This window comes from Columba livia, chromosome 5 (genome assembly GCF_036013475.1).
Source record: "Columba livia isolate bColLiv1 breed racing homer chromosome 5, bColLiv1.pat.W.v2, whole genome shotgun sequence".
NCBI classification, from domain to species: Eukaryota; Metazoa; Chordata; class Aves; order Columbiformes; family Columbidae; genus Columba; species Columba livia.
Genome location: NC_088606.1, coordinates 49,632,888 through 49,657,864, shown reverse-complemented (window position 1 = coordinate 49,657,864; position 24,977 = coordinate 49,632,888). Strand labels below are relative to the sequence as shown.

General features: G+C 47.2%; 1 protein-coding gene across 5 annotated transcripts; it reads left to right on the top strand.

The window, feature by feature from the left end:
- Positions 1-1,760: 1,760 nt before the first annotated feature.
- Positions 1,761-16,076, top strand: RNH1 (ribonuclease/angiogenin inhibitor 1). Of its 5 annotated transcripts, XM_005509059.3 has the most exons (11): positions 1,761-2,202; positions 2,300-2,445; positions 5,617-5,722; positions 7,349-7,519; positions 9,224-9,394; positions 10,052-10,222; positions 11,040-11,210; positions 11,681-11,851; positions 12,738-12,908; positions 14,169-14,339; positions 14,767-16,076. In XM_005509059.3, exons 3-11 carry the CDS (start codon positions 5,637-5,639, stop codon positions 14,852-14,854), a joined length of 1,371 nt encoding a protein of 456 aa, XP_005509116.1. In that variant the 5' UTR covers positions 1,761-2,202; positions 2,300-2,445; positions 5,617-5,636; the 3' UTR covers positions 14,855-16,076. The 5 variants fall into 5 exon arrangements, with proteins under 5 accessions (XP_005509116.1, XP_064921075.1, XP_064921072.1 ...); XM_065065000.1 differs by lacking the exons at positions 1,761-2,202; positions 2,300-2,445 and adding an exon at positions 3,991-4,144; XM_065065001.1 differs by lacking the exons at positions 1,761-2,202; positions 2,300-2,445 and adding an exon at positions 4,005-4,181.
- The last annotated feature ends 8,901 nt before the right edge of the window (positions 16,077-24,977 follow it).

Genomic DNA, 24,977 nt, shown 5'->3' with positions numbered 1-24,977 from the left:
ATGAACCTGAGCACATGCTTATGACTCACTGTTTTGATTGCCATGGCTGGATTTATCCAATGATTTTGCTGGTAGGCATGGCACGGTCAAGTTAGCAAAAGATCTGTCACTACCCTGAAAATTTTATTGGCTTTATTTGCACAGAGGCAACATGAGAGCAAAGAGGACAGAATGGGAAACTGCAAGAGGGAGGAAAGGCAAAGCTTTCAGCTTGCATTAATGAGCTTAATTTAAGTACCGTTTTGTAGGTTTGCTCTAGAGTTATGGCGTAAATTTATTTTGAAAATGAAGACACCTTAGATGAAGACACACATCTGAACTTCCCCAGATCTTGGGACACAAGACCACCCCTTGCTGGGTCCATGCCAGCCATGCCCACAAGCAGCAGGGGCAAGGCAGGCAGCACCATGCTCTCCCTCCCTGGCACAAAGGCCAAAGGAGAGGGAGGCCCCCCAAAAGGTCGTGGGGGAATGGTGACAAAGAAGAAGGGAACAAAGGGCAGATGTCACCGTGAAATTCCTTAGGAAGTCAAACCTGAGTCTGTGCAAATGCCCAAATGGATGTACCTTCCCTGCCAGGAGTTTTCCCCTGTTTCCATGGAAAGATATACACCCGCATTTCTCACTGGTGTTTGCTGTTGGCTTTCTCAGCCTCATTTTGCATAGTTTCCTCTGGACTTGTGCGTATCTCAGTGAGTACGACAGCCTGGTCTTGTTTGCTGGGGAAAGGGCAATAGATTTTTTTCGAGATGCCTTTTGTTGTCCCCACACTGAGGACAGCCAAAGGAACAAAAGGGAGATAGAAGCTGATAACATCTCGGCATGTCTACCTGGCTTGTAAATCTAGTTTTTCACCAGCATAGACCAGTGTGTAGTGGGTGCTTTGTCTAGGTAAGGAGGTCTACAGAAAGTCCATGTGACATAAAACACTTTGAAAACCTCTAATGAACACTAGAGTTTGTCCTTTAGAGACTCCTGAATTTAGTGGCAGACCAGAAACTTAAAGCAGTGAGGAGCCAGCACTGCCTGGATAGGAAATGACACCTTTGCTGCCACGCTGGATGACAGGCATCTGATTTCAAATTGCCTGGTGGACCAGGTGATGATGCAACTTCTTGCCAGCATTCACCTACTTCCTAACATTAGTGGTCTTCCTGAGAGCACCATGCTAAGCGAGAAGGGCAGAGACATTCTTCACCAGCTGCAGCATCCCATCCATCCACCTGCCAGGGAGTGTCCTGGCAAGCACCAAAACCAGAAGCTTGTACCAACTCCAACCTCATGGCTGGGCAGGTCTCAAGTCAGACCCAGGGGCACAAAGACTGTTCTAATAACCCCTTTGTGTGGACAACCCTGTCTCTCCTGGAAGGGAATAAAGAAGAGGTGCACCCTCTTCTGGGCACTAATGAAGGTGGGGTTTAGCTCTTCGAGCTCTTTTGGCGGTCCGTTCCCATCTTCTCCAGAAGAAGGACAAAACAGGCAACTGGGAAGAAAAACTCTAGTGCTGCCCCTGGGTTGCAACAAAAGCTGTGCTTCCCAGCCTGTGCTGCCATCTCCTCTGCTGGCATCAGCAGCTGCAGGAGGGAAAAACGGAGCTGTCCTTCTGCGTCTGGTTCAATTGCAGCCTATTGAAACATTAATTAGTCTTCATGCCATTGAAGATATGGGGAGAAAGTGGGTTACTTCAACCTGCAATTATTATGTGATGCAGCTTGAGTGATGGCAGGGTAATCTTTGGTGAGGGGAAGAGCCGGCAGGAGTTCGGGAAAAGGAGGTTTAGGACCAGGGGCTCTGCTTTCTGCTGAGAGGCAATTTTAGGAAGGCAAGAACAGGGCTGTTCCCGGGGAACCCTTCCAGGCTATATGAGCATCCAGCTCTCGCAGGACCAGGCCATGCCCTAGCCCCTGCCAGGGGGTTTAACCCCTGGGTGAGGTGGCAGGGAGGCAGTAATGTGCTCAGCATCACTCCCCATCCAGGAGGAAACAAGCTGGCCTGAGGAATGGAGAAACTGTTTGCAAACTCCAGCATGTCCGTCCACAATCTAGCACAGTTTGTGACCTCATTTTTGGACGTATCCGTCAATAGCAACTGCTTCCTTGCTGTGCTTTAAACCCTAGCAGGTGGCTATGTGATCAGAGGTAAGGTTAAAGCCACGTCTATCATCATCAGGCTTTGTGAGATGTTTGCATCAGGACTAAGTCAGGTATGATCATGCACAGAGTGTGGCTCTGTGGGCTGCTGAAGAGCTGCCCTGGGAGGAAAAAAGCCATAACAGCCCCAAATTGCTTTTCTCCCTCCAGCAGGCACCGTGTATACAACAGCAGAGGTTGCGTGTGTACAACAGCAGAGGTTGCGTGTGTACAACAGCAGAGGTTGCATAGTAACAGCAGCAGGAAGGCGTCAGCTCTGCCCTCCTTGCTCTCCGCAGAGTGCCGAGAAGAGTGAGGTATGTATCAGCAGCTAAACTGGGCTCTTAAACTCCCTAAACATGCCCTTCTGCTTACCAGGGAAGAGCATGTAGCAATTTTAAAGCAGTGTGTTGCAGAGGCTGCTTTATAGGGAATGGCTGTTGAACTATTGTGTGAGCCAGGGGGATGGGGTGTTTGTAGGAAGAAGAAACTGGGGGAGACATTAAGATTTTGGGAGGGAGGAAGGGAGGCGACTCAGTATGTTGCCTAGAAAGCTCTCAGCATTTCAAAACCTTTCTTTGCTCTGTCTTGCAAAAATCTGAACTGAGGCTACAAGTACTGGGAAACAATACGGAGACAGGGAGTAGCTGACATCCGGAGGAGGAAGCAGGCTGAGCGATGACGAATAGCTTCGAGCCCCAGCCAGGCGCTGGCACCCTCCCTCCCACCATGGGATGGGTGTGTGGCCAAGCTGCTGGTTACTGGGGTCGGATGGGTGCAGTGGCATGGGGAAAGTCCAGGGAGGACAATGGTCATTGCGGTAGCGAACTCTGACATGCCCATCCTCCATTGCTCTCGTGGCTTTGTTTCAAACTGCTTAGAGGAGAGGCTTTTGTGCCAGCGAGGTGCAGGTTATCTGCTCATCAATGTGCTTGCTACACTAATGACGGAGACAGAGTACAAGAAATGTGTCACAGAGAGGACTGGTGAAAGGGATGAAGGGGGAGACATCCCAGGCTCTCCAAGCTGGCCCCCATATGCAGTCGTCTGGAAGGATCCACTGAGGAATGGTTATTCTCGTTGTCATTCCCAGTTCCCCGTTCTTGACCTCCCCAGGGAAGTATAAGGGAGGGTCCTCTCTCCCCTGGCCAAGATACCCTCATGTTGCCTCTTCCGCTGGGTGACCTGCATGCATCCCCATTGCGCTCTGTCCCAGCATGGGGCAGAGGCTGCCTTTCCAGCCCGGTGGGATACCTTCCCATTTAATGTTTGATCCTCCCGTCCCTTTTGCATCCACATACAACAGGGATTTCCCCCTCTCCTGTCTTGTTTCCCACATATCCCAGTGCATCTGCTCTGGGAGGAGATGGGGTGGATGGGAAAAAGGGGCAACAGGGGAGGGAGGAAAAGGGAAAAGGAGGAAAAAGAGGAGGAAAAGGTGGGGTAGAAGATGAGAAAGAAATGGGGAAAGAGGAGGGGGAAAGGAACGAAAAGAGGGAAGGGGGAAAGAAGAGAGAAGGAGAGAAAACAGGTAAGTGGGGAGACTACAGGAAAAAAAAGGGAAATAGGAGGGAGGGAAGGAAGGAGGGAGGGAGGGAGGGAAGGAAGGAGGGAGGGAGGGAAGGAGGGAGAAGTCAAGAAAAAAGTTGAAAGGGAAAGGTAATAAGAGGGAAAGAGAGGGGAAAGGGGGAGAAGTGGCAGAGAGGGCAGGAGGAAAAGGGACAGAGGGGGAAAGGGAGAGAATAGAGGAAAAAAAAAAAGGGAGAGGAAGAGGAGAAAGAAAGGGGGAAAAAGGAAAAACAATTAAGAGAGAAGGCGACCGACCCCGCCCCGCTGCGCTCCGCCCCCCTCGGCTCCGTGCCCGCCCCGCTGGGAGGAGCCAGGAAGGAGCCGGGCAGGCAGCGGCAGCTGCGCGGGCGGAGCGGCGGAAGGGGCGGGGTCTGGGCGAAGGGAAAGCTGGGTGGGTTCCGGTGTGAAGCGTTAACTGTGGTGCAGGAAAGCGTGTGCGGAAGCCTTGTGAGTAAAGAGGGCGGCTGGCCGCAGCGGTGACCGGGTAGGGCGAGCAGCAGTGGCGGGTGTGCGCGCGGGGCTAGGGTCGCGCCGTGCTCGGAGATACGCTACTCCGAAATATGGTTCTCCTTCAGCTTGCAGGAAGGTGCAGAGCTTGGTGGAGGGGCAACTCTGTTTTTGATCTGAGGGAGGGAAAATAAGGAACAAATACAGTAAGCAAACTCGGGACGTGCTTCCTAAATTATGTAATTAATTTCCATTGAGCTGTTCGCTCATTTTTTTTCCTTTGTTTTGAGTCATCACTGATTTACAACACCACGGGATTCAAACCCCTTTACGCGTGGGGCTGTGATGCGAACCCACTGAGGCCGCGGTCGTGACTTCCAGCAGCGCTTTGCTTTGTGGATGAAAGGAGAGAGGCCGAGGATGTACCTGAAGTCTGCTAACGCCATGTTCTGTGTTCTGCTTTCCTTCGTGTGCTTTAACAGAATGTGCTCCTTGCCTCCCTCCTCTTGTGTCGGGTCCTCTTCCCACGTGGATGAGGGATTTGTTGTGGGTGAAACCTGATTTGTGCTCTGATACCTCTCTGAAAAGCCTGGTGTGGGATACCCCTGATTTTATGGTATCAAGAAAAGACAGTGATGAACTGCAGTCAGTAATGCCTGGTGTTTTTTCTTTACTGTTCACATTCCAATGTGATAGCTCAGGATTATTTTTTTTTTTAATACCCTGTAGTCTGAGTCATATTAGCAAAGCCAAGAAACCAAGACTGCATATTGTCATCTAATGGAGCGCTGCCTTTAATGCTATTCCTTGTAAACTCGGCCTAGAGTTGAGTTTACATCCGTTCAGACATGCAGTTTGACTGCAGAGCAAAAAACAAAAATTGTGCTTACCAGCTTTTCTGTACTTGCACTTGCCCAACCAGAGTGGTCTCTCAAAGCTTGGATATCAAATTATGGAGGAATGCTTCTCCCATCTGCCTAGGTTCCACCTCTCACACACAAATGTGTGGCCAGCAGGGTTTATAGTCTGAGCCCAAGCAGTTCTCATGCTCATCTTCCTCATTCTCTCAAAAATACCCTCATGTTAAATATAGCTCAAGGTCCCACAAGGTAGCACTCAGCAACTGTGTGGCTCAGTAGTTTGACACTGAGACAGCAGAAACAGTGCCTCTAAAAAGAAGAGGGAACGTGAGCATCTTACTCTTGTGCAAGGAGCCTTCAGATAACAAGCTATTGCTGTATCTTTCCAGGATCCATGTGCATTTTGCCTCTTGGAGGAGGGCCTTGCTGAGTCCCAGAAAAAACTGCTCTTACGCTGCTGGCTTGTACTGGTGCTTGCAGCAGGCTGGTGTTGGAAAAACATGATCTGTTTTCTGCACAGTGTAGCTCGCTGCTGGGAACTGGGGGAATTGAAGAAGATTGTTGCTTCTCAGTCAAAAAAAAATGTATGTTTGTTTGTTTGTTTAATTTCAGGTCTTATCTCAACTCTCAAAATGGAGCTAGACATCCAGTGTGAGGAGATGAACCCATCTAGATGGGCTGAACTTCTGTCCACAATGAAATCCTGCAAAACCATCAGGTAGTAACTGTGTATCATCTCTAAGTAAGAACTATTGCATTTATTTCCTGTATTTTTTAGTGGCACAACTGTTGACCTGTGACTTAGAAATTACACAGTAACAGGAATGATTCTACCTATTTTTATCCAGAAAGTTAATTTAAATGGGAGGTGGGAAAAAAAAAAATCCTCTTGCGAAGTTTTTTCAACTACAGATAAGCATCCTTTGGTATGAAGTAATGCTGCATCCTTCAGCATGAAGTAATACTGCCCTTGTTCTATAGCATGCAATAGAACTCAGCTAGGTAACATTTGAACACTATTTTGGTAATACTGTCGTTTTCTTTCTCCCTCAAGAGAATGTGCTCATTAAGTTGCATGCTTTCTGGGCTGCAGGTCAGATGCTGTCAAGTAACTGTTACTTAATAGTCATGCACAGCCACATGCCATCAGTTGATTTTCAAATGTACCTGCTTTGTGTGTTGAGCAAACCAGTGTGATGGAACTGTCTCCTTGAGTGTAAGCTTGTAGGACAAAGTTCAGAAGAGTTGCTCCCCCACTCTTTCTCCTCTACTGATTAGGAATTCACACCCCATTGTCTTGCTTAGGCTGGAGATGGTGGGCCACATCAAGCCAGCAATTGCTCAGAGAACACGAGGCAGACTGAAAGTGTCTTGATTTTGTTTTAGAAAGAAGCTTTTTGCTGGCAAGGTTGGTAGGGCAGTGGGATGGTTGTCTCCTGGGCAGAGGCTGGGCTGCTCAAAACATAGTGGATGAGAGTGGCTGTGGCAGTGATTGTCAGTCAGTGTTGAACACAATCCCCTTGGGAGTGAAATCTTCTTTCTAGAAGGAGAGAAGGAGAAGCCTCCTGGAGCCTCAGTTTTCATAGTGTTGTCTAAGGAGAAATGACCAGGCAACTTTTGGCAGTCTTGGCTGTGCCTGGGGCTGTAGGGTTCTTCATGGCACCTTCCTTTAGCCCCTTGTCTTTTCTGCCTCTCTGCCTGTGCTGGGCTCAAAATCCTTTCCTTGGCTCTCATTCCAATTCAATTTCCCCCATCAGTTTAGCAACAACTAGAAAAATGCTGGTGTCCAGTGGGAGAAGCCACTACCACACTGCAAACTCTGTTTGTGCACTGAGAGTCACACTGGAGAGAGATGGTACAGACTGGCATGACTTACCTGCGTGAGACCAAACTACTGATAGGTGTCTGTGGGGCCAACTGAAGACCCAACTTAGCGGGTCTCAGTGCAGAACCAGTCTCACAGCCTGTAAGCTGGCCTTTGGTTAGATGTGGCTTCAGATACCAGGTAGTTTGTTGCTACCAGTGTTTAAATGAAGGTGCATCCTCCAGCTGAAGGCCTGACAAGGCGGGATGACTTGAGTCATGTGCCCTTTTCGATGCAGCACGGAGGTGGTCTGTGGCTTGGGGAACTGTGGTCCAGCCCTTTCTGTACTGCAGCACTGCAGAGAGCGCATGTCTTGGTTTTGGCTGTGTGTCACACAACAGGCCATGCACGTACTTATGGAGGCATCCCAGGGACTGCAGAGGAGTTAATTACCCACTTTGCTTTTATGGGGAGTGTTCCAGCCAGGGAGAACAGAGTAACCCTGAGGATTAAAGTGCTTCTTCACCCTTTCTGTTTCAGGCTGGATGACTGCAATCTCTCCAGCAGTAACTGTGAGGATCTCTGCTCCATCATCAATATGAATCCATCCCTCACAGAGCTGAAGCTGAACAACAATGAACTTGGAGATGCAGGCATGGAATACCTGTGTAAAGGGTTGCTGATGCCAAGTTGTAGCCTACAGAAGTTATGGTAAAGCCCTGTTGGTTGTCTTGCTCTAACACGCTTGCAGACTGCTGCAGTTTAAGTCATGAGGCAAACTAGTATGCAATGGTAGTAAGAGCCATGCTGATGAATGTCAGCAATTATCTAGGTTAGGTGGTTGGAAAAACCTGGAAGTTTTAACCTAAGTGGTATATTTATTGGAAGGCTCCACATCATCAGTCTGTCTTCCTTTTTCTTCTAGCACAAAGGGAAGGACAGGTAGGGTTTTCCCAGCCAACTAAAGGCTTTCTGGAGACTTTCTTTAGAAGAGGTAGCAAATCTTCCTGTGGCCTAGGCAGCTGGTTTAAACAAAAGGATGACCACAGAGGGCCTTACTCTGCCATTAACACATCCCTGACATTTTCACAAATGCATTTTTCAGGCAGTTCTTCTGCCACTTTTAAGCACAGCGTTTAGTGTCTGGACCAGTTTGCTCACTCCTTTCTCTAGGAGCCAAGCAAAAGGGTGTTCTCATGAGCCTTGGTGTTTCAAGAGCTGTCAGTTTTTCTGCACTCAACCAAACCGGCTCAAGCCTTGTCTTCTCAGTTGGGCAGGACCAGCTTGGTTGAAGACAGTGTGTTTTGCAGAGGCACCAGCACTACATTATAGCAATAGTGGATTTCCCTCAGCAACCATGGTGCAGGAGTTTTAGTCAAAGCCAGTGGCTGCTCCCTGTGCTCCTCAGTGACCTTCAAAGAGCTGCTACCTTCTCTGTCTAGCATCTCTTCTGCAGGATACTGGAGTCCTTTAGCTCCTCAGGTGGGTCTAGTATTTTCATGATGCTACATTGCAAAAGTCATTTGTCTTTTAGATTGGATATGCTTCAAAGTCTCTCTGCACTCTGCGATGAGGATTCACTGACAAATAGAGGGAAAGTTGACTGTGAAGCTAATCACACGGTGATACTTTGTAGTAGAAGGCTAAGAAACAAGTAGTTTTTCAGTTTGTTGTAAGCTTCAAACTTCTCCAGAAATAAGTCTGCATTAGGCTGTTTCAGTTCTGTAGAAACGTAATTGTCCATTTTTGAGGTTCTAGTAAGGTGCCATAAGGAATAAAAGAGCAACCAAACCCAAGTCAAACTTAGTACCACCATGCACAACACCTCTCCATTGCCAGAAAGTCTTGTTCAATAACTCTCCACACCCCATAGCAATACTAGCATGGTTCCTACACTGCTTCTCCCAGGCTGAGTGCTGAAGGATCAGCTGTGTAGATCCTTCTTGTAGTATACCATTAATCTTCTAAATCCAGGTTTTTAAGCCAAGTTGGATGAGATTTTTACTTTTAGCTGCTCTGGATCACACTTCCAGAGGGGGAAAGAAATAATAAGATGCCATTGCTTTATCTCTGGGAGAAGCTTTATGATGATTAAAACACTTTTATAATGCAGTTGCAATGTTGCTTAATGTAGGGTGGATCATTCTGCTAGAGGTACTAGGTGAGTGTTTACACTGGAGGAAGCATGGGAGCTATTGTTCATGCTGCAGATATAATTCTAGCTGATAAAATATTTTGGCACACCTGTAAAATAGCAGTACTAACCTGGACATATGGCTTTCTAGAGGGTTACGCACTTGTCAGTGCTATGGTGTCCTTTCCAAGCTCAAACCGCAGCAGATACAACTCTCTGAGAAGAACCTCTGTGATTCTGGTTTGTGCATTTCCCTCACCCTGGTTGCCTCTCTCTGTCAGGCTGCAAAACTGCAATCTGACAAGTGCCAGCTGTGAGACCCTCTGCTCCGTCCTCAGTGCACAGCCATCCCTGACAGAGCTGCATGTAGGTGATAACAAACTGGGAACCGGTGGAGTGAAGGTGCTATGTCAAGGGATGATGAACCCCAACTGTAAGCTGCAGAAGCTGCAGTAAGTAGACACTGGACTTATTTGATTATCAGAAAGGTCATGCTTGTCTTTTTCTGAGACAAGCAGGAGTTTTGTTGCCAGATGTGGATTTCTTCCTGTTTTATCTGAAATAGTGTATGCCTATTCATGCTGGTAGGTCTTGCGTGTTTGTAAGATCTGGGCATCTGTTCCTATAGGTTTTGTTTAGCCCTCCTGGCAGTGGTGGCTGCTAATGCAGAACCTCTCAGATGCCCAGGACAAGTCTGATTCTGTTGCACTTGATCCTTGTTTTACAGCTGAGCGTGACCTGGGTCGATTCACAGCCCCCAGCTCCTCCCAGGAAGGCTCACTGGCGAGGCTAAATGATGTGCTGCAATGCAAAACTTGGTCATGTGTTCCAAGGCATTGGTTTAATGGAGGTCTACTGTAAAAATGTGGAGGGTAATTAGTCTTGCTTGGGGTCCCCTGAGGTCTAGTTTAAAAATTAACGCTTCCTGAAATGAGTAGGGAGATGCAATTAAAAACTGTTGAGGTTATCTCTACTTTCATGCTTTGTGTGGTCTGAACTCTTGTTGGGATGTTTTCTGCCCTGGCATACACACACCGGATGATATCTTTTGGGTGGCAGGACATGGTAAAGATAGTTGTTTTTCCCCTGGACTTCTTTTCTTCTTGCAGGTTGGAGTATTGCGAACTCACAGGTGATATTGTGGAAGCTCTCAATGTTGCTCTGCAAAGCAAGCCCACCCTGAAGGAGCTCAGCCTGAGTAACAACACACTAGGAGATACAGCTGTAAAGCAGCTGTGTCGGGGACTGGTGGAGGCAAGCTGCAACCTAGAGTTACTACAGTAAGGAAGAGCTGGTTATTTCTAACTGCAACTAGTCCTGCTGCTAGTCATACCATCCATGCGACAGAAGAATTCTTGTCAGGAATACCTGAAATTTAGGCCAGATTTTTTGCTGGCTCAGATTTCTGTAACTGGAAACTACAAGCAAATGTCTGGGGCTTTCAGTTTTGGGGTATTTTCATTTTTTTTTTTTTTTTTTTTAATTGTGCAATTCTGAGCTTACTCTAATGCCAGTTGGTACAGTGTGACCATGCACCCCAGGTCAAGCCTGCAATTACAAGGGGTGACTGCTCACATGTATCTCAGAGCAGAGGAGCAGTTACCCCATAGCAGCTATTCGTGTGTATTTATTCAGATTCCTTTTTTGCTTCAAAACAGAGATGCTGGATTTGGCCTCTGAAAGGGTCTAAGGGAGAATCATTATTAATTTTATCTTGTCCCTGTGCTTCAGGAGGGCTTGGCTGCCAGGGACTCACTGTGTGATACATCCAGAAGTTCTTAAAAATAACAGTCAATGTAAATGGGGAGTTTGGCAAAAATGATCCTTGCATTAATGAGTGTGAATGGGCAGGTCAGAGTAAAAGTTCCCAACAGCCTTGTGGAGTGCAGGAGTGGTGTGTTGCCTCAGCTTGAGCCCCTCTAGGATACGTGTATCATCTCTGAGCGTTGTAGAGTCTAGCAGTGCCCAACTGAGCTGCACTGGTTTGCAGCAAGGAACCAACCCATAGCCACTTCTCAGTCTGAACTGTTGGGCATTGGGGTGTATCTAATGCAGCAGGTCTGGAGTAGCAACTCCAACTGTGTTTTTTCTCTGCAGCCTGGAGAACTGTGGCATAACCAGTGATAGCTGTCGGGAGATTAGTGCTGTTCTCAGTAACAAGTCATCACTGATAGATCTCTCTGTGGGAGATAACAAGATTGGGGACTCTGGTCTAGCTCTGCTCTGCCAAGGACTGATGCATCCTAACTGCAAAATCCAGAAGCTATGGTAAGGGTAGGCAAAGGTTAAGTCTCTCTTGCAGCCTCCAAGCTATCTACATTGTGCAGCTGGTTTGCTCCTAAGCAGAAAGTTTCTCAGTTACACACCCTGGTGAAACAAGGATGTCTCTACTGCAAATTAGTTACTTCTCAAAACAAGCAGGACCACACTGAAATCGCTTGGATCAGATTCTGGGAAGAGGGTGAATGGAAATTTGTGATGGTGTTGTCTTGGCTTCCTGTTGAGTTATCTGTCTACAGTTGTATGTCTGTATATCTTTTTTGTGTTACAAACAGAGCTTTTGGTGCAACAGATGGGAAGTAAGGAGAAAGCTGTGTGGTATGATGCATGAATGGGTTTTGTGAAGGACAGAAGGAAATGACATGATGTAACCAGAAATCCAGAATACTAGAATAGGACTCTGTTTTCTAATCTAAGTAATTCTTGGGGGGAAAATAATATTTTGTTCTTCCCTGCAGGTTATGGGACTGTGATCTCACAAGTGCTAGCTGTAAAGATCTCTCCAGACTCCTCAGTACAAAAGAGACCCTCACAGAGATCAGTCTGATAGACAATAACCTGAGAGACTCAGGGATGGAAATGCTGTGTCAGGCACTCAAGGATCCCAAATCTAAACTCCAGGAGCTATGGTGAGCTGCTGTCAAGTTTCACATACCCACTGCTGCCTTTGGAGACCTCACTGAAGAAAGATATAGGTGAAGAAATGCCCACCAGAACCTCAGTTGTTATGGTACCAGAAACAACTTGTGCCAGTTGTTACCCAAAAGATTTAAACTTACAGAGCTAAAGGGATGTGTATTTCTAAACTTGTAGACACTTGGAAGATATGCCCCATAGTCATCCTGTTAAAAGCAATAGGAGACTGAGCATCACTTGCAGAGCTACTATCTAAAATATTTCATCATGCAACAAATGGCAGCTAAGAGACTTTTGAAGTTGAAATGCCTCATGTAGTAGCAAAATGAGTGCTGTGCTCAGATCTCAGGTTCTCCACTGGATCCAAGATCTCTCATTGATTAGCCAAAAGAAGGCTCTAATGACATAAAACATTCTCAGCATCCTCTCTGCTGACAGAGTTACCTTTTAGATTGGGATGGTCTGTTATCACATGACTGGGAGAGGAAAATTGTTCTTTCACATAGAAATTGAAGGAGCAGCACTTGAACTTTCCTATGTTGCAAGTTCAGCTCCTTCCCCCAGCTGAAGGGGGAGTTCATGAGGTGCCTCAGGAGTGCACCGTGGAGCCAAGAGTGACTGTGAGAGCTGCACGCTTTGTCTCTGTGTGCTTTATGGGCAGGTGCCTTTCCTAGGTGCACACTGTGAGACAGACATCCCAAACATAAAGAGTGGGAGAGGTGCTGCTTAGAAAGGGTCAAGCAGATAGGAGGTTGACAGGAGTACAGTGATTGTGGAAAAGCTTTGGTTCCTCTGTTCCCATTGTCCAGGCTTATGTGAAGAAGTGAACAGTGCCTCTATATCCCCCATCCAGATCTCATATCACTTTTTGCCTTGCAGGATTAGGGAGTGCGGGCTCACAACTGCTTGCTGCAAGGCCATCAGCTCTGCTCTCAGTGTGAACAAGCACTTGAAAGTACTGCACATGGGTGAGAACAAGTTGGGAGATGCAGGTGTTGAACTGATGTGTGAAGGGCTGCTACACCCCAGCTGCAACATTCAATCCCTATGGTAAGGTGCACCCTTAGAAGTTGTCTTCTCTCTTGCTGTGGTTACCCTTCTAAGAATGGTGTGCAGAGAGAGGATGATAAAAATAGTTGGTAGCATGGTATTTTTTTGCTCACATGAAACAATTCACACTGCAAACTAGTGTTTAACTAGTCCAATAGCAAGTAAATGGAAGCCACAAGTTTTTCCATGTATCCTGTCTCTCATGGTGTCTTGCAAGTGTAGGCTGTCACCCATGTGATGGTGCATGCAATAGCCATCCAGAGGTGCACTCCCCAGGTGCAGAATTGAAAGTTCACAGTGCAGTGTATGTTCAGAATCTAAAGTAGAGTGTAGGGAGGCTGGAGGGATCTTGCTTTTTCCTTGTGAGCTGTTCACTGTAGAGTGTCATGTGTCCTTTTCTGAATTCACCTGTGGGGCATCTCTCAGGTGGGATGCTGAGGTGGAGGAACTGCTGGTTGAGGTCTGGCATGTTAATTCCCACGCCTGCCAGTAACAGCGCAAGTCTTCCTTGGCTTTACCAGTTGCCTCTTGCTTTCCATAGTCTCTATGGGTGCCAGTGCAAGTGTTGGTCTTAACTCACCAGCAGGAGACCAACTGGAGCATCACTCCAGCCCTGTGGTGTGACTTGCCTTCGCAATCTGCCTCTTTACTTCCCAGGTGGGCACTGAGCTCTGGACTGGTGTGGCTGTGGCCTGCATGATGCTCAGGGCACTGTGCTTGTCTGCTTGTTTCCACACCGTTTGACAGAAGCCTGAGCTGTGCTCCAATGCCCGAGACTCACAATGAGTTATGCAGATGAGTTGTGTGAGACATCAATAAGACTTCAAGTCTCTGTCCAGAAATATGTGTTTGCTGACCAGTTAAAGCTACTTGATTCACAGCTGAGAAGCCTCAGTTGCAAGTTGGTTGCAAGTCTCAAGTAATAAACTTTAGAGATTATTTATGATCAGTGTAAACCAAAGTTAAGATCATGCATGGTGTTGAAGTTGTGAGTATCCTTTTAGGGTTCATCCTCCCCCTGGAGACACACAAAGTTAAACTTTAGGGAGGACTTTTAGGTGTTTCAGCAGTCACCATGAGGACATCTGTCTCTCTGGGAAGATCATGGACCAGCCCCTGCTGATGTGTCAGACATATCAGCCTAATGGGAATCTCTGGTCTGTACTACAGATGTCCACGCCTGCTGCTTGAGTGTAGGCTGGTGGGCTGGCCTCTGGAGCCATCACTCACTGAACAGGCCTCTCCATCCTCTCTCTGCAGGCTGGGTAACTGCGATCTCACAGCAGCCTGCTGTGCAACACTTGGCACTGTCATGGCTACCAAACAGTGCCTTACTGAGCTGGACCTGAGCTACAACTCTCTGGAAGATGAAGGTGTCAGGAAGATTTGTGAAGCCTTGAGGAATCCCAGCTGCAATGTGCAGCAGTTAATGTGAGATGTTTGTGGTCCTGGTTTGCATTTCCCCATGGCAGGTGGTGAGGTCCAGCAAGCTGGGGCACTGCTGGGAGGGGGGCATGAGTACCAGCTCTCGGAATTGCACCTGAGGGCAACTGGTAACCCAGGGGCTGTCAAATGTTATCTGCATGTTGCAAAAGACTCCTTGTCCTTTCCAAGTGATGTGAACACAGTGATCTGCTTTGGTCCATGGGTGCCGAGAACAAAGAGAAAATGGTTTTGGGGAGACAGTAATAGGGTCCTGTGTTGTCAGGCATGTTTCTGGCTGTTGGGCCAGACTCTGGAACCTAGATGGGGCCCATCCTGTTATACTATCTTCCCATACTGGCCATTTGTACATCTTTCCCCTTTCCTTTAAGGGAGGATGCTCACTAAACATGCTTGCCTTTTTGTTTGGGTATAGTTTGTACGATATTTTCTGGAGCTCTGAAGTGGATGATGAACTGAGGGCCCTGGAAGAGTCCAAGCCTGAGGTGAAGATCATTTCATGAATGGTGACTGCCTGCAGAGCAACGTCAAAGCAACGTCCTATTCTTAATCTGAACTTTTTCATGCATAAAGCTAATTTGTTTGTACCAAAAATATTTGTGGATTCCCTGAGTGGATGGCTGGAGAGTTGATCAACCTTCTGTGCATCTCTGGATGTACGAACTTGAGGCTCATGAAACTGTACATTTTCACTACATCATTACTAGCCTTGAAATAATTACTGGGCATCTTCTAGAAGAGGGTCTCTATTCTTCGGGAACTCTTTAATCCTATAATCCTATCTAATGCATTAGCCAAGCTTTCAAGAGAACTCCTTTTCAAAGGCAGGAGGAGAACTACCTACTATATTAATTCTGGGTGGTGTTTTTGCCAGATATCTGGGGAAGGCTCTCTAAAAAAACAAATATTTTTTTAATCTAAAATGGAGCTATTCCCACCTTCAAAAAGAGTTCAAAAAGGAGTGGTGGCCAAGGCACTAGAGAAAAAAAAATGAGCAGCTGTTCAGCTGCATAGCTTCAAAATTGGTGTCCCTTGAAAAGTGATTTTCATATGAACAGAAGATACTGTGTGCATTTCTGCTAGTATGAGAAATTATTAAATGGTTTAATACATTTGCTCTAGCTAGAATGGTTCTACAGGAACTTTATTAAAGACTATATGCAAATAAATGCTTCATTTTTCTACTTATGAAAATAAGATCTATCTGTATATTTCTCCTTTAAGACCAAACAGTTACTTCTGAACTACACTACTACTGATGCCTTGTTTTACATGTTTGCTTTTGGTAAGTTCATAGCTGAAGCATGGCAGGAGAAGATCTTAGTCAAGGCATTAGGTGGACAGCCAGCCTAGAAGACATTGCTGTGGTTTCAGGAGAAACTGATAGGCTTTTCTTGCCCAGTCAGAGTTTTAATAAACTTTGCTCCAAGGGAAAATGCAGTTGTTGCACCTGTGTAGTGGCAGAGGGCCCCCCGTGAGGGGATGGAATTGTCGCCAGCCTGGCTGGAAGGTGAAGCAAGAGACAAAAGGAACCCTATAAGAAGGTAACAACCAATTAGCAATTGCCGACATAAGCCTGCAGAGCGCGTGGACAGTACATGCAGCCTATCACGTTACTGTATAGCGCGTGCTGTAACCAATCACATTGTTGCAAGGTGCGTGGGCAGGGCAGCTTTTGGTATAAAGCTAGCTCAGCTGGAAAATAAAGTTGGACTCTGAATATCATATTGGTGTATCTGGTTCCGTCTCTTGCGTGGAAAGCAACACACCTAAACCAAAAAAAAAAAATAGCTTTAAAAATGTAGGAGTCAAACCTGGTATTGCCCTGGGGTGGCCTTACAGGAGGAATGCGGAAAAAAATACCATTTCCCAATATTTCTGTTCCCAGAGAAGGCACTTGGTATTTTGTTCACTTGCAAATCCTGCCTGTGAGGTGTGGAAATGACCTTACAACCCTTGAGGTTGTAAGGAAGGTGTGTATTTTATGATGTCAGACACACACAGGGAATAGCTTCACCCAAGATGTGTGTGTATTTTACAGTAGTTGTAAGCTTGGTTAAATACAGTAAAGGGTTACATATTCATGAAAGTTTTTAGGAACGCCTATACATATTCATAACCTGTCCCCAAGAAGGCGGTTCTTATTACAATGAGTTCTGGGAGACTATTTCCATAGTCTCCACCTTTGGCTCCTCCTGGTTGCAGCTGCACAGTGATCATGAACCCGGGTCTTCTTTCTCTGTACACGGTCACCTTTGGTCCAGTGCGATGAGTTGTTTAGGTCTCAGACTGCTGAGTTGGTTAAAACTGGTGTATCTCCTGTCCTGTGCCTACATTTCTGTTATCTAGTTCACCCAAGGATGCACCCAAGGATTTGCAAGATGTTAGAGGACTCCTGTTTCTCATACAATAAGTTACACAAAGCTAAGCAAGGCTATGTGGGTTAAAGGGTTAGCTCTCTGTTGGCTCTTTAATGATGTGGGGTAGGGTTAGTTCTTTAAGTGTCAATTAGTTAATTGTTAGTTAATTAATAGTTAATTCCCGGTATCACCTAGGCACCCAAGTTAAAAGTGTCATCCAGGCTTTGGCTTGTAATGCTCACACCTTCATTCTGTAGACACTGTAACTCGTTTTTCTTTGACTTAAGGAAAGCTTTGACCTAAGCATAGTTTCTACAGTAGCCTTCTCAAATGGTACCTGAGAAGTAGCTTACTTGTGTCTTCAGGCAAGTGTGAAGGGTAGAATTTGTTTTTTCCTCAACACACATTTCTCAAGGCTGCCCAAAATGCTAAAAACCCACTCTTTTTTGCTTCAAGAGCTATTTGGTCTTCCATGTTGAGGGCAGAAGCAGTTCTTGTGTTTAAAAACCTAGTTATCCTATCTTAAACAGGCTTTTCACATCCATGGTTTTTCCTGGACTTGACATACACAGGCTCATTTCATGCTGGGGGAGAAAATAGGGCTGAAGAGGGGCAAGAGCACACATGGAGAAGCCACAAAAATCAGGCATATGGCTTGGTGTAAAGACAGCAGTCTAAAATAATTAAGCAAATATTAGAAGTGGATTTCTGAGAGTACCCGTTGTGGTGGATATAAGAGGATGTCTGAGAGGGAAGCGGAGGTGCTCCTGGGCTGTTCCTAAAAGGTTGTGGTCAAGCAAGTTGAAGGTGAGATATAGTTTGCAGGCAAATCCTCCCTCAGTCCCATCTAGCCAGCAGGATGGGCTGACTGTGTCAAACATTGTCAAACCCAGGCCAAACTAGCTCGCAGCCAGCACCTGCGCATCAGCAGGATGTGTTCCCTGCACCATCTCCCATGCTGGCTACCCAGGGCGTGGCACTCTCCCCTTGCACTGCAGTGCAGGACACAACTGCTGCTGGTCTCCAGTGTTGCAATGCCTAGAAAAAATGCCTCTTCCTCCTCTGCTGTGCTCAGAGGAGCAGTGAGATGGGTTTGCCACAGTGGTCCCACTGCAGGCATTCAGCCTCTGACAGCACCTGACTCCTACCTGGGGATGACCCACGTGCTTGCCTTGTTTCCCAGGGTGGTTTTACATTCCCTGCAAAAATGTAAACAGCGTTTGGAAAGGTCTCTGGAGCACTAGCCACTTGTCAGCTTCAGCAAGAAAAAACACAGAAGCCATATTTTGCCATTTTAATGAGCTGAGAGCACCTCAGGCCAGGACAACCCAGCAGAGCTCTGCAGGTCCACCCAGGATGGGGTGGAACCTGTGCACTCAGACCATGTGCTGTGCTTTAGGACAAAGTCTTGTACTTGGCTGTAAAATTCAGATATCATTCCTGGGATCCAGGAGCAAGCCACTGTAGCAAGAGACACTTGTGCTCATAACCAAGGCCCAAGCAAGGATTCATATTCCCAAAAGCTCATCTGTTTTTATTAATCTATTAGTTGGTCCAATTTGCTTCCCTGACAAGCTTTGTCACAACCATGAACTTGGGAGACTTGAAAGACAGAGAAATTTGCTTCTGTGTTTTAGATGTGTGTCTTCACCCTCTTAAGGTAAAAGGAGTAGACAGCAATTGTGTCACAAACCTTTCATGTGTCCTAGATAATAGGCTGGCAGTCAAAGCCTTGCTCATGCCAAGTTCACAGCTGGAGCACTCAGCAGCTCCTGGGATGTCATAGTCACCTTCTGGTCCTCAGTCAGATCAAATAGCTGGACCCACTGTACCCAGTGGTTTGCAAATACTGACTTTCTACTAGCAAGTACTAAGTTTCACCTAGAATAATGAAGATTAAAGATAAAACTACACAACCAGAACAGAAGGTTAAGAAATCCAGTTATTCCTTTCAGTTTTAATCAAACACTAGAAGCCTGAAAAACATGCTCCTTGAGATCAAATAGCAGACAACTTTAATCCAGAGGGAACAGGTTTCTGTTTTAGATTTCAGTAACAGCAACAGTGGTTTGGAGTATGTTAAAACTTCAAGTTTCTGCTAGTAGCTTAGGATTCTGCAATAAACTTAATTTTTCACTCAAACATTACTGGCCTCACAAACAGGTTAGACCCCAACTAAAGCTGCTACTTGCTTTGGGAAAGCATCATGTCATGGCTGTCCTTGCATGTCTGACTAATCTCTTGCTGCCTGGGCTTTTCAGGAAGGGGCAAGGCCCCAGGCCCCAGCTCCAAATAATACAGATGCTAACAGCAATTCAAGTGCTGCAGTTGAATCTGAAGGGGAAATCAAGCCAACTGTGTTTGAACAGTTAACCACAACTCACCTCTTTCTTTGAAAACTGTTCTAGCCATCTGGGTCACTCCCAATTTTCTACTAAAATAGTCTAAAAGGGAGTTATTTCTTGCCTGAATTTTCCTTTTGTACAGGAAATTATGATTTTTCATTATTATCTCCAACATGTCTCTTCCTTTCTGTGTGATTAGTATCTCAGTTACCCCTTTCTCCCCAGCACCTCCTTTTCATTTCATCTCTTTTAACAATGGGGAAAACACACACTGACAAGACAAAATAAAAGCAAAACTAAACAAACACAAACCAAGAGGAAAAGTCCCTCTCCCTTAAGGCAAGAAGAGTTTTGATCTATTTTACCCATTCCCATGCTCACAGCTGTTAATGAACCACAGACATTTTGCATTTCTCATCCTGGGGCACAAGCATCACAGTCCTCTTGTTCCTCATTTCTCCACTCACTCATCTGGCACCAACAAAGAATCACAAAATGTCAGGGATTGGAAGGGACTTCAAAAGATCACGTAGTCCAATCCACCCGCTGGAGCAGGAACACCCAGATGAGGTTACACAGGAATGTGTCCAGGCGGGTTTTGAATGTCTCCAGAGAAGGAGACTCCACAACCCACCTGGGCAGCCTTTTCCAGTGTTCTGTCACCTTCACTGTGAAGCAGTTCGTTCTTACATTTAAGTGGAACCTCCTATGTTCCAGTTTGCACCCACTGCCCCTTGTCTTATCATTGGTTGTCACCGAGAAGAACCTGGCTCCGTCCTTGTGACACTCACCCTTTATATATTTATAAACAATAATGAGGTCTCCCCTCAGTCTCCTCTTCTCCAAGCTGAAGAGACCCAGCTCCCTCAGTCTTTCCTCATAAGGGAGATGCTCCACTCTCTTAATCATCTTTGTTGCTCTGTGCTGGACTTTCTCAGACAGTTCCCTGTCCTTCTTGAACTGAGGGGCTCAGAACTGGACACAGTATTCCAGATGCAGTCTTGCCAGGGCAGAGTAGAGGGGAAGGAGAACCTCTCTCGACCTACTAACCACCCCCCTTCTAATACACCCCAGGATGCCATTGGCCTTCCTGGCCACAAGGGCTCATGGTCATCCTGCTGTCCACCAGGACCCCCAGGTCCCTTTTCCCTACACTTTTCTCTAATAGGTCATTCTCCAGCTTACACTGGTACCTGGGGTTGTTCCTGCCCAGATGCAAGACTCTACACTTGCCCTTGTTATATTTCATTAAATTTCTCCCCACCCAACTCTCCAGCCTGCCCAGGTCTTGCTGGATGGCAGCACAGCCTTGTGGCGTGTCAGCCACTCCTCCCAGCTTGGTGTCATCAGCAAACTTGCTGACAGTGCACTCTATTCCCTCATCCAGGTAACTGATGAATATACTGAATAGTACTGGTCCCAGTACCGACTCTTGAGGCACTCCACTAGATACAGGCCTCAAACTAGACTGTCCCATTGACCACGACTTTCTGGCTTCTTTCCTTCAGCCAGTTCACAATCCACCTCACTACCTGATCATCCAGATCGCACTTTAGCAGCAAGGATCCTGTGGGAGATGGTGTCAAACGCTTTACTGAAATCAATGACGTTGATATGCCTTGAGATGGCACCAAGGATAAGTTGTTACATCACCTTTCCAGGGATGGAGGTGAGGCTGACTGGTCTATAGTTACCTGGGTCCTCCTTCTTGCCCTTTTTGAAGACTGGAGTGACATCTGTTTTCCTCGAGAGAGAGGCACCTCTCTCATTTCCCATGACTTAGCAAAGATGATGGAAAGTGGCCCAGCAATGACCTCAGCCAGCTCCCTCAGCACCTGCAGGTGCATCCCATCTGGACCCATGGATTTATGGATGTCCAGATTGCTTAACTGGTCCCTAACCCAGTCCTCATCAACCGAGACAAACTCCTCCATTGTCCTGACTTCCTCTGGGGCCTCAGCAGTACAGGGCTCCCCAGGACAGCCTCCGGCAGAGTAGACAGAGACAGAGAAGGCATTCAGTAACTCTGCCTTCTCTGTATCTTCTGTCACCAGGGCACCCACCTCATTCATCAGTGGGCCTACCTTGCCTCTGGTGTTAGTTTAATCTGCCATGTATTTGAAAAAGCTCTTTCTGTTGTCCTTGACTCCTCTCGCCAGGTTTAATTCTAGGGAGGCCTTAGCTTTCCTAGTTGCCTCCCTACATCCTCTGACAACGGCCCTGTATTCTTCCCAAGTGGCCAGCCCCTCCTTCCATGATCTATAAACTCTCCTCTTCCACTTGAGTTTGCCCAGCAGTTCCCTGTTTAACCAAGTGGGTCTCCTGGCTCCCTTCCTTGACTTGCTACATGTCAGGATGCTCTGATCTTGAGCTTGGAAGAAGCAGTCCTTGAATGCTAACCACCTGTTTTGGGCCCCTTTACCTTCAAGCAGCCTTGCCCATGGGATTTCCCCTACCAATTGTTTGAAAAGGCCAAAGTTGGCCCTACTGAAGTCCAGGGTTGTGATTCTGTTTGGTATTTTGTTCCTGACACATGAGATCCTGAATGTTTGGTATTTTGTTCCTGACACATGAGATCCTGAACTCCACCATTTCATGGTCGCTGCAGCCAAGGCAGCCCTCAACCTTTACTGCTTCAACCAGACTCTCCTTGTTAGTGGGGATGAGGTCCGGCAGCGCTCTTCTCCTTGTTGGCTCATCCACCATTTGCATCAGGAAGTTATCGTCAATGCACTGAAGGAACCTCCTGGATTGTGGCTGGCTGGCTGAGTAGTCCTTCCAGCAAACGTCAAGGCAGTTAAAATCCCCCACAATAAGCAGGTCCTGTAATGGTGAGGCTGCTCTCAGCTGCCTGTAGAAGGCCTTATCAACTTCCTCACCCTGATCTGGTGGCCTGTAATAGACACCCACAACAGTGTCACCCCTGCCAGCCTTGTGGCAGAATGCAAACCCCTCTCTCTCCCCCTCCCTTCCTTTGATATGGAAGGCGTAGACACATCTCACTCTCTCTCTGCTGCTTGAGGCTAACAGCTTCTTTTGTTTGACCCCAGAGCCCGCTGGCCAGGGTCCTTAAGAGATAGGAAAAGGGAGCACAGAGGTGCCAAGAAGTCGCTGGGCACCCATGGCCAGTGTGGGAGATGCTTGGAGGCTTCAGGGGCACCTCACAGCCAGAGTGGGAGTGCAGAGAAGCTTCTGGAATGCCTACAGTCAGATTTGATCAGGCTATATAAAATGGGATTCTCATTGAGGCTCCACCCTTTTTGTGTGGACCACTTGGAGCATGAGCCAGATGCTGCGTCCGAGAGCCCTCCCCCTTAGGCAGGATGGCTGCCCAAGGTGATCTCCTGGGACCCGGATTCCTCCTGCACCGAGCCACTTGGGTCAGTGATAAAATTTTCTTTAATTCCTTGCAGGATCTCGAGTGCTTACTCCGTGCTTCAATATAAGCATGTGTATTTTCTTTAATAATTCCTTGCCAGATTCATGCAAGTGTATACTTTTCCCGGACTCAGGGACAGCTCTGGCATTGTTTTTGGTGAAGCCACGCGTATGCACACTATGTATCTCTAGTGCTATTAGTTGCTGCACCTTTGATAATTACCTCAGCTGATATTTGAACCTATATTCAAGTCACTTTGGAGAGCTAAAACCCCATCCTTCCACTGGTCAATCTGCTGTATATTTTTACTGAATAAAAGTTTGTTTTGGACCCTGCTGTCCCCTGACTAACTTTGGGGTGCCTCTGTGACAAGCCTGCCCCTTAATTCTCACCCATAGACTCTCAACTCACTCCTCATCTGTGCCTGGACAGTACTCACTACATGGTAGTTGTGCTCTCACATAAAAAGCAACTGCACCACTTCGCCTTGCTGGCCTGTCTTTTTTGAGAAGGACATAGCCATCCATGACCACATTCCAGTCACGTGAGCTGTCCCACCATGTCTCTGTAATTGCCACCAGGTCATAATCTCCTGACCGAACACAGGTTTCTAACTCCTCTTGCTTATTCCACATACTACGTGCATTGGTGTACAGGCATTTCAGGGAGCAAGCTGAACACACTGATTTCACCCTAGGAGGGTGGCAGGCCTCCTGGTCTTCATCAATACTAGAGTGCTGCCCCACAGCACCACCCCATCCCGCTTCAAATCTAGTTTAAAGCTCTGCAAATGAGCCCTGCTAATTCCTGACCCAGCATCCTTTTGCCCCTGTGAGATAAACCTTTCCCATGTATTACTGTCTGGACTGGTGTCTTATAAAACCAGCCATTATCAAAGAATCCAAAGCCCTGCCTGTAGTGCCAGTCTCATAGCCAAGCATTTATGGACTGAATTATTCTATTCCATCCCATATCATCACACAAAAATGGAAGGAGGGAAAAGAAAATAACTTGCATCCCGTACTCTTCCACCAACTGTCCCAAGGCCCTGAAGTCTTTCTTCATTCCCCTCAAACTATGGGTTGCAGTTTCCTCTCCACCTGTCTGGAAGAACATCAGTGGGTAGTAGTCTGTTGAGTGCACCAGGCTGGGGAGTGCCCTGGTGATATCTCTGATCCGGGTAGACTACATACTTCCCTATGATGAGGGTCAACTCTGCATATTGGGCCCTCTGTCCCTCTCAGAAGGGAATCGCCTACTACAGTTACCTGTCTTTCTTTCTTATTGGAGGCAGTCTTGAGGTGTGGAGTCAACTGCCTCTTCCTATGTGACAGGTGGGCCTTCAACCACATCCTCACCTACCTCTCCTTCAAGGTCCAGGGCCTCAAATCTGTTACGGAGGGGCACCTGGGGAAGCAAAGCAAGTAGGGAGGGGGGTTGCCCATCACACTGAACTGGAACTTGCTGGCAGCCCTCCTCATCTTTTTGGTCCCCCACCTCTGCCTAACAGCGACAGGGCAGGGGCTGTCCCCGGTCTCCCCCCTCTGCCCAACAGGGTGGGGGGTCCATCACCTTTTGGGGCGTGGCACACCAGGGAGTTACTCCACCAGTCGATCTCCTCACAGTCCCTGATGGTCTTCAGTCTCTCGACCTCCTCCTTAAGTTTCACCACCATGCTGAGCAGATCTTCCACCTGCTCACACCTCACGCAGGTGGAATGCTGGCTGTCTTCCCCCTGCAGCAGCAGGCTCTGGCACTCCCTGCAGCCAGAGACCTGAACAGCCACAGTTCAGGGCAGGCCCTCTGTCTAGGACACCACGTCTTTTTGGGACAAGGTCTCTGTCTGGAGGAGACCATGGTAAGTCCAGGAGACTGCCCGTAAGTGAGATGGTCTAACAAGCAAGGATGGACAGAACCTCTGCACCCTGCTGCATGAGCTACCACACCCTCTGCTGCAGCACAGTGGGGGTGGTACTCACGCTATAAATGCTCACACTGTAAATGCTGGCCAGTCAAATGCATTCCCAGGTTGGCAAGGACTTACAAACTGACAGCTTCATGAGTATGTGAGGTTAACCTTGCCTCTCATCTTGCCTCTCACCTTGCATCTACCAAGGGAAGAAATGCAGCCTCCAGCAGGAGAAAGACACGTGCTGTGTCAGGTGCCTGCATGGATGATATGCCTTTCCAAGCCAGGGGGCAAATTGGTGGCACATGGGATGCAGGGCCGTGTAGCTGGGGGGTGGAAACTTTAACTGGCCAATATTAGGTCATGGCCTATCTACTTTGCAATTGAAGTCAGGTACGCAGTGGGAGAGGTGAATTGTTGGCAATTCCTCAAGCCGTTGAAGATGTTCCAGAACAAACACTCAAAAAAGTCCTACAACAGGCTGCCTTGCAGTCAGGCTGGCACACAGCAGCCCATAATATCCACAGAGGGAAATAAACCACCGGAACAGTCATTGTTTGCACATGCATCCTACAAGCAACTCATGCAAATCCTCCAGTGCTGCTCCCTGTTTCCTACCTCACTGGTAACTAT

Bases quoted from the DNA above. Each gene is read 5' to 3' on its own strand.
- RNH1 (XM_005509059.3), top strand. From the start codon at position 5,637: ATGGAGCTAGACATCCAGTGTGAGGAGATGAACCCATCTAGATGGGCT. The intron at 5,723-7,348 runs GTAGTAACTGTG...TTTCTGTTTCAG, and splicing joins AAATCCTGCAAAACCATCAG to GCTGGATGACTGCAATCTCT. The intron at 11,211-11,680 runs GTAAGGGTAGGC...TCTTCCCTGCAG, and splicing joins TGCAAAATCCAGAAGCTATG to GTTATGGGACTGTGATCTCA.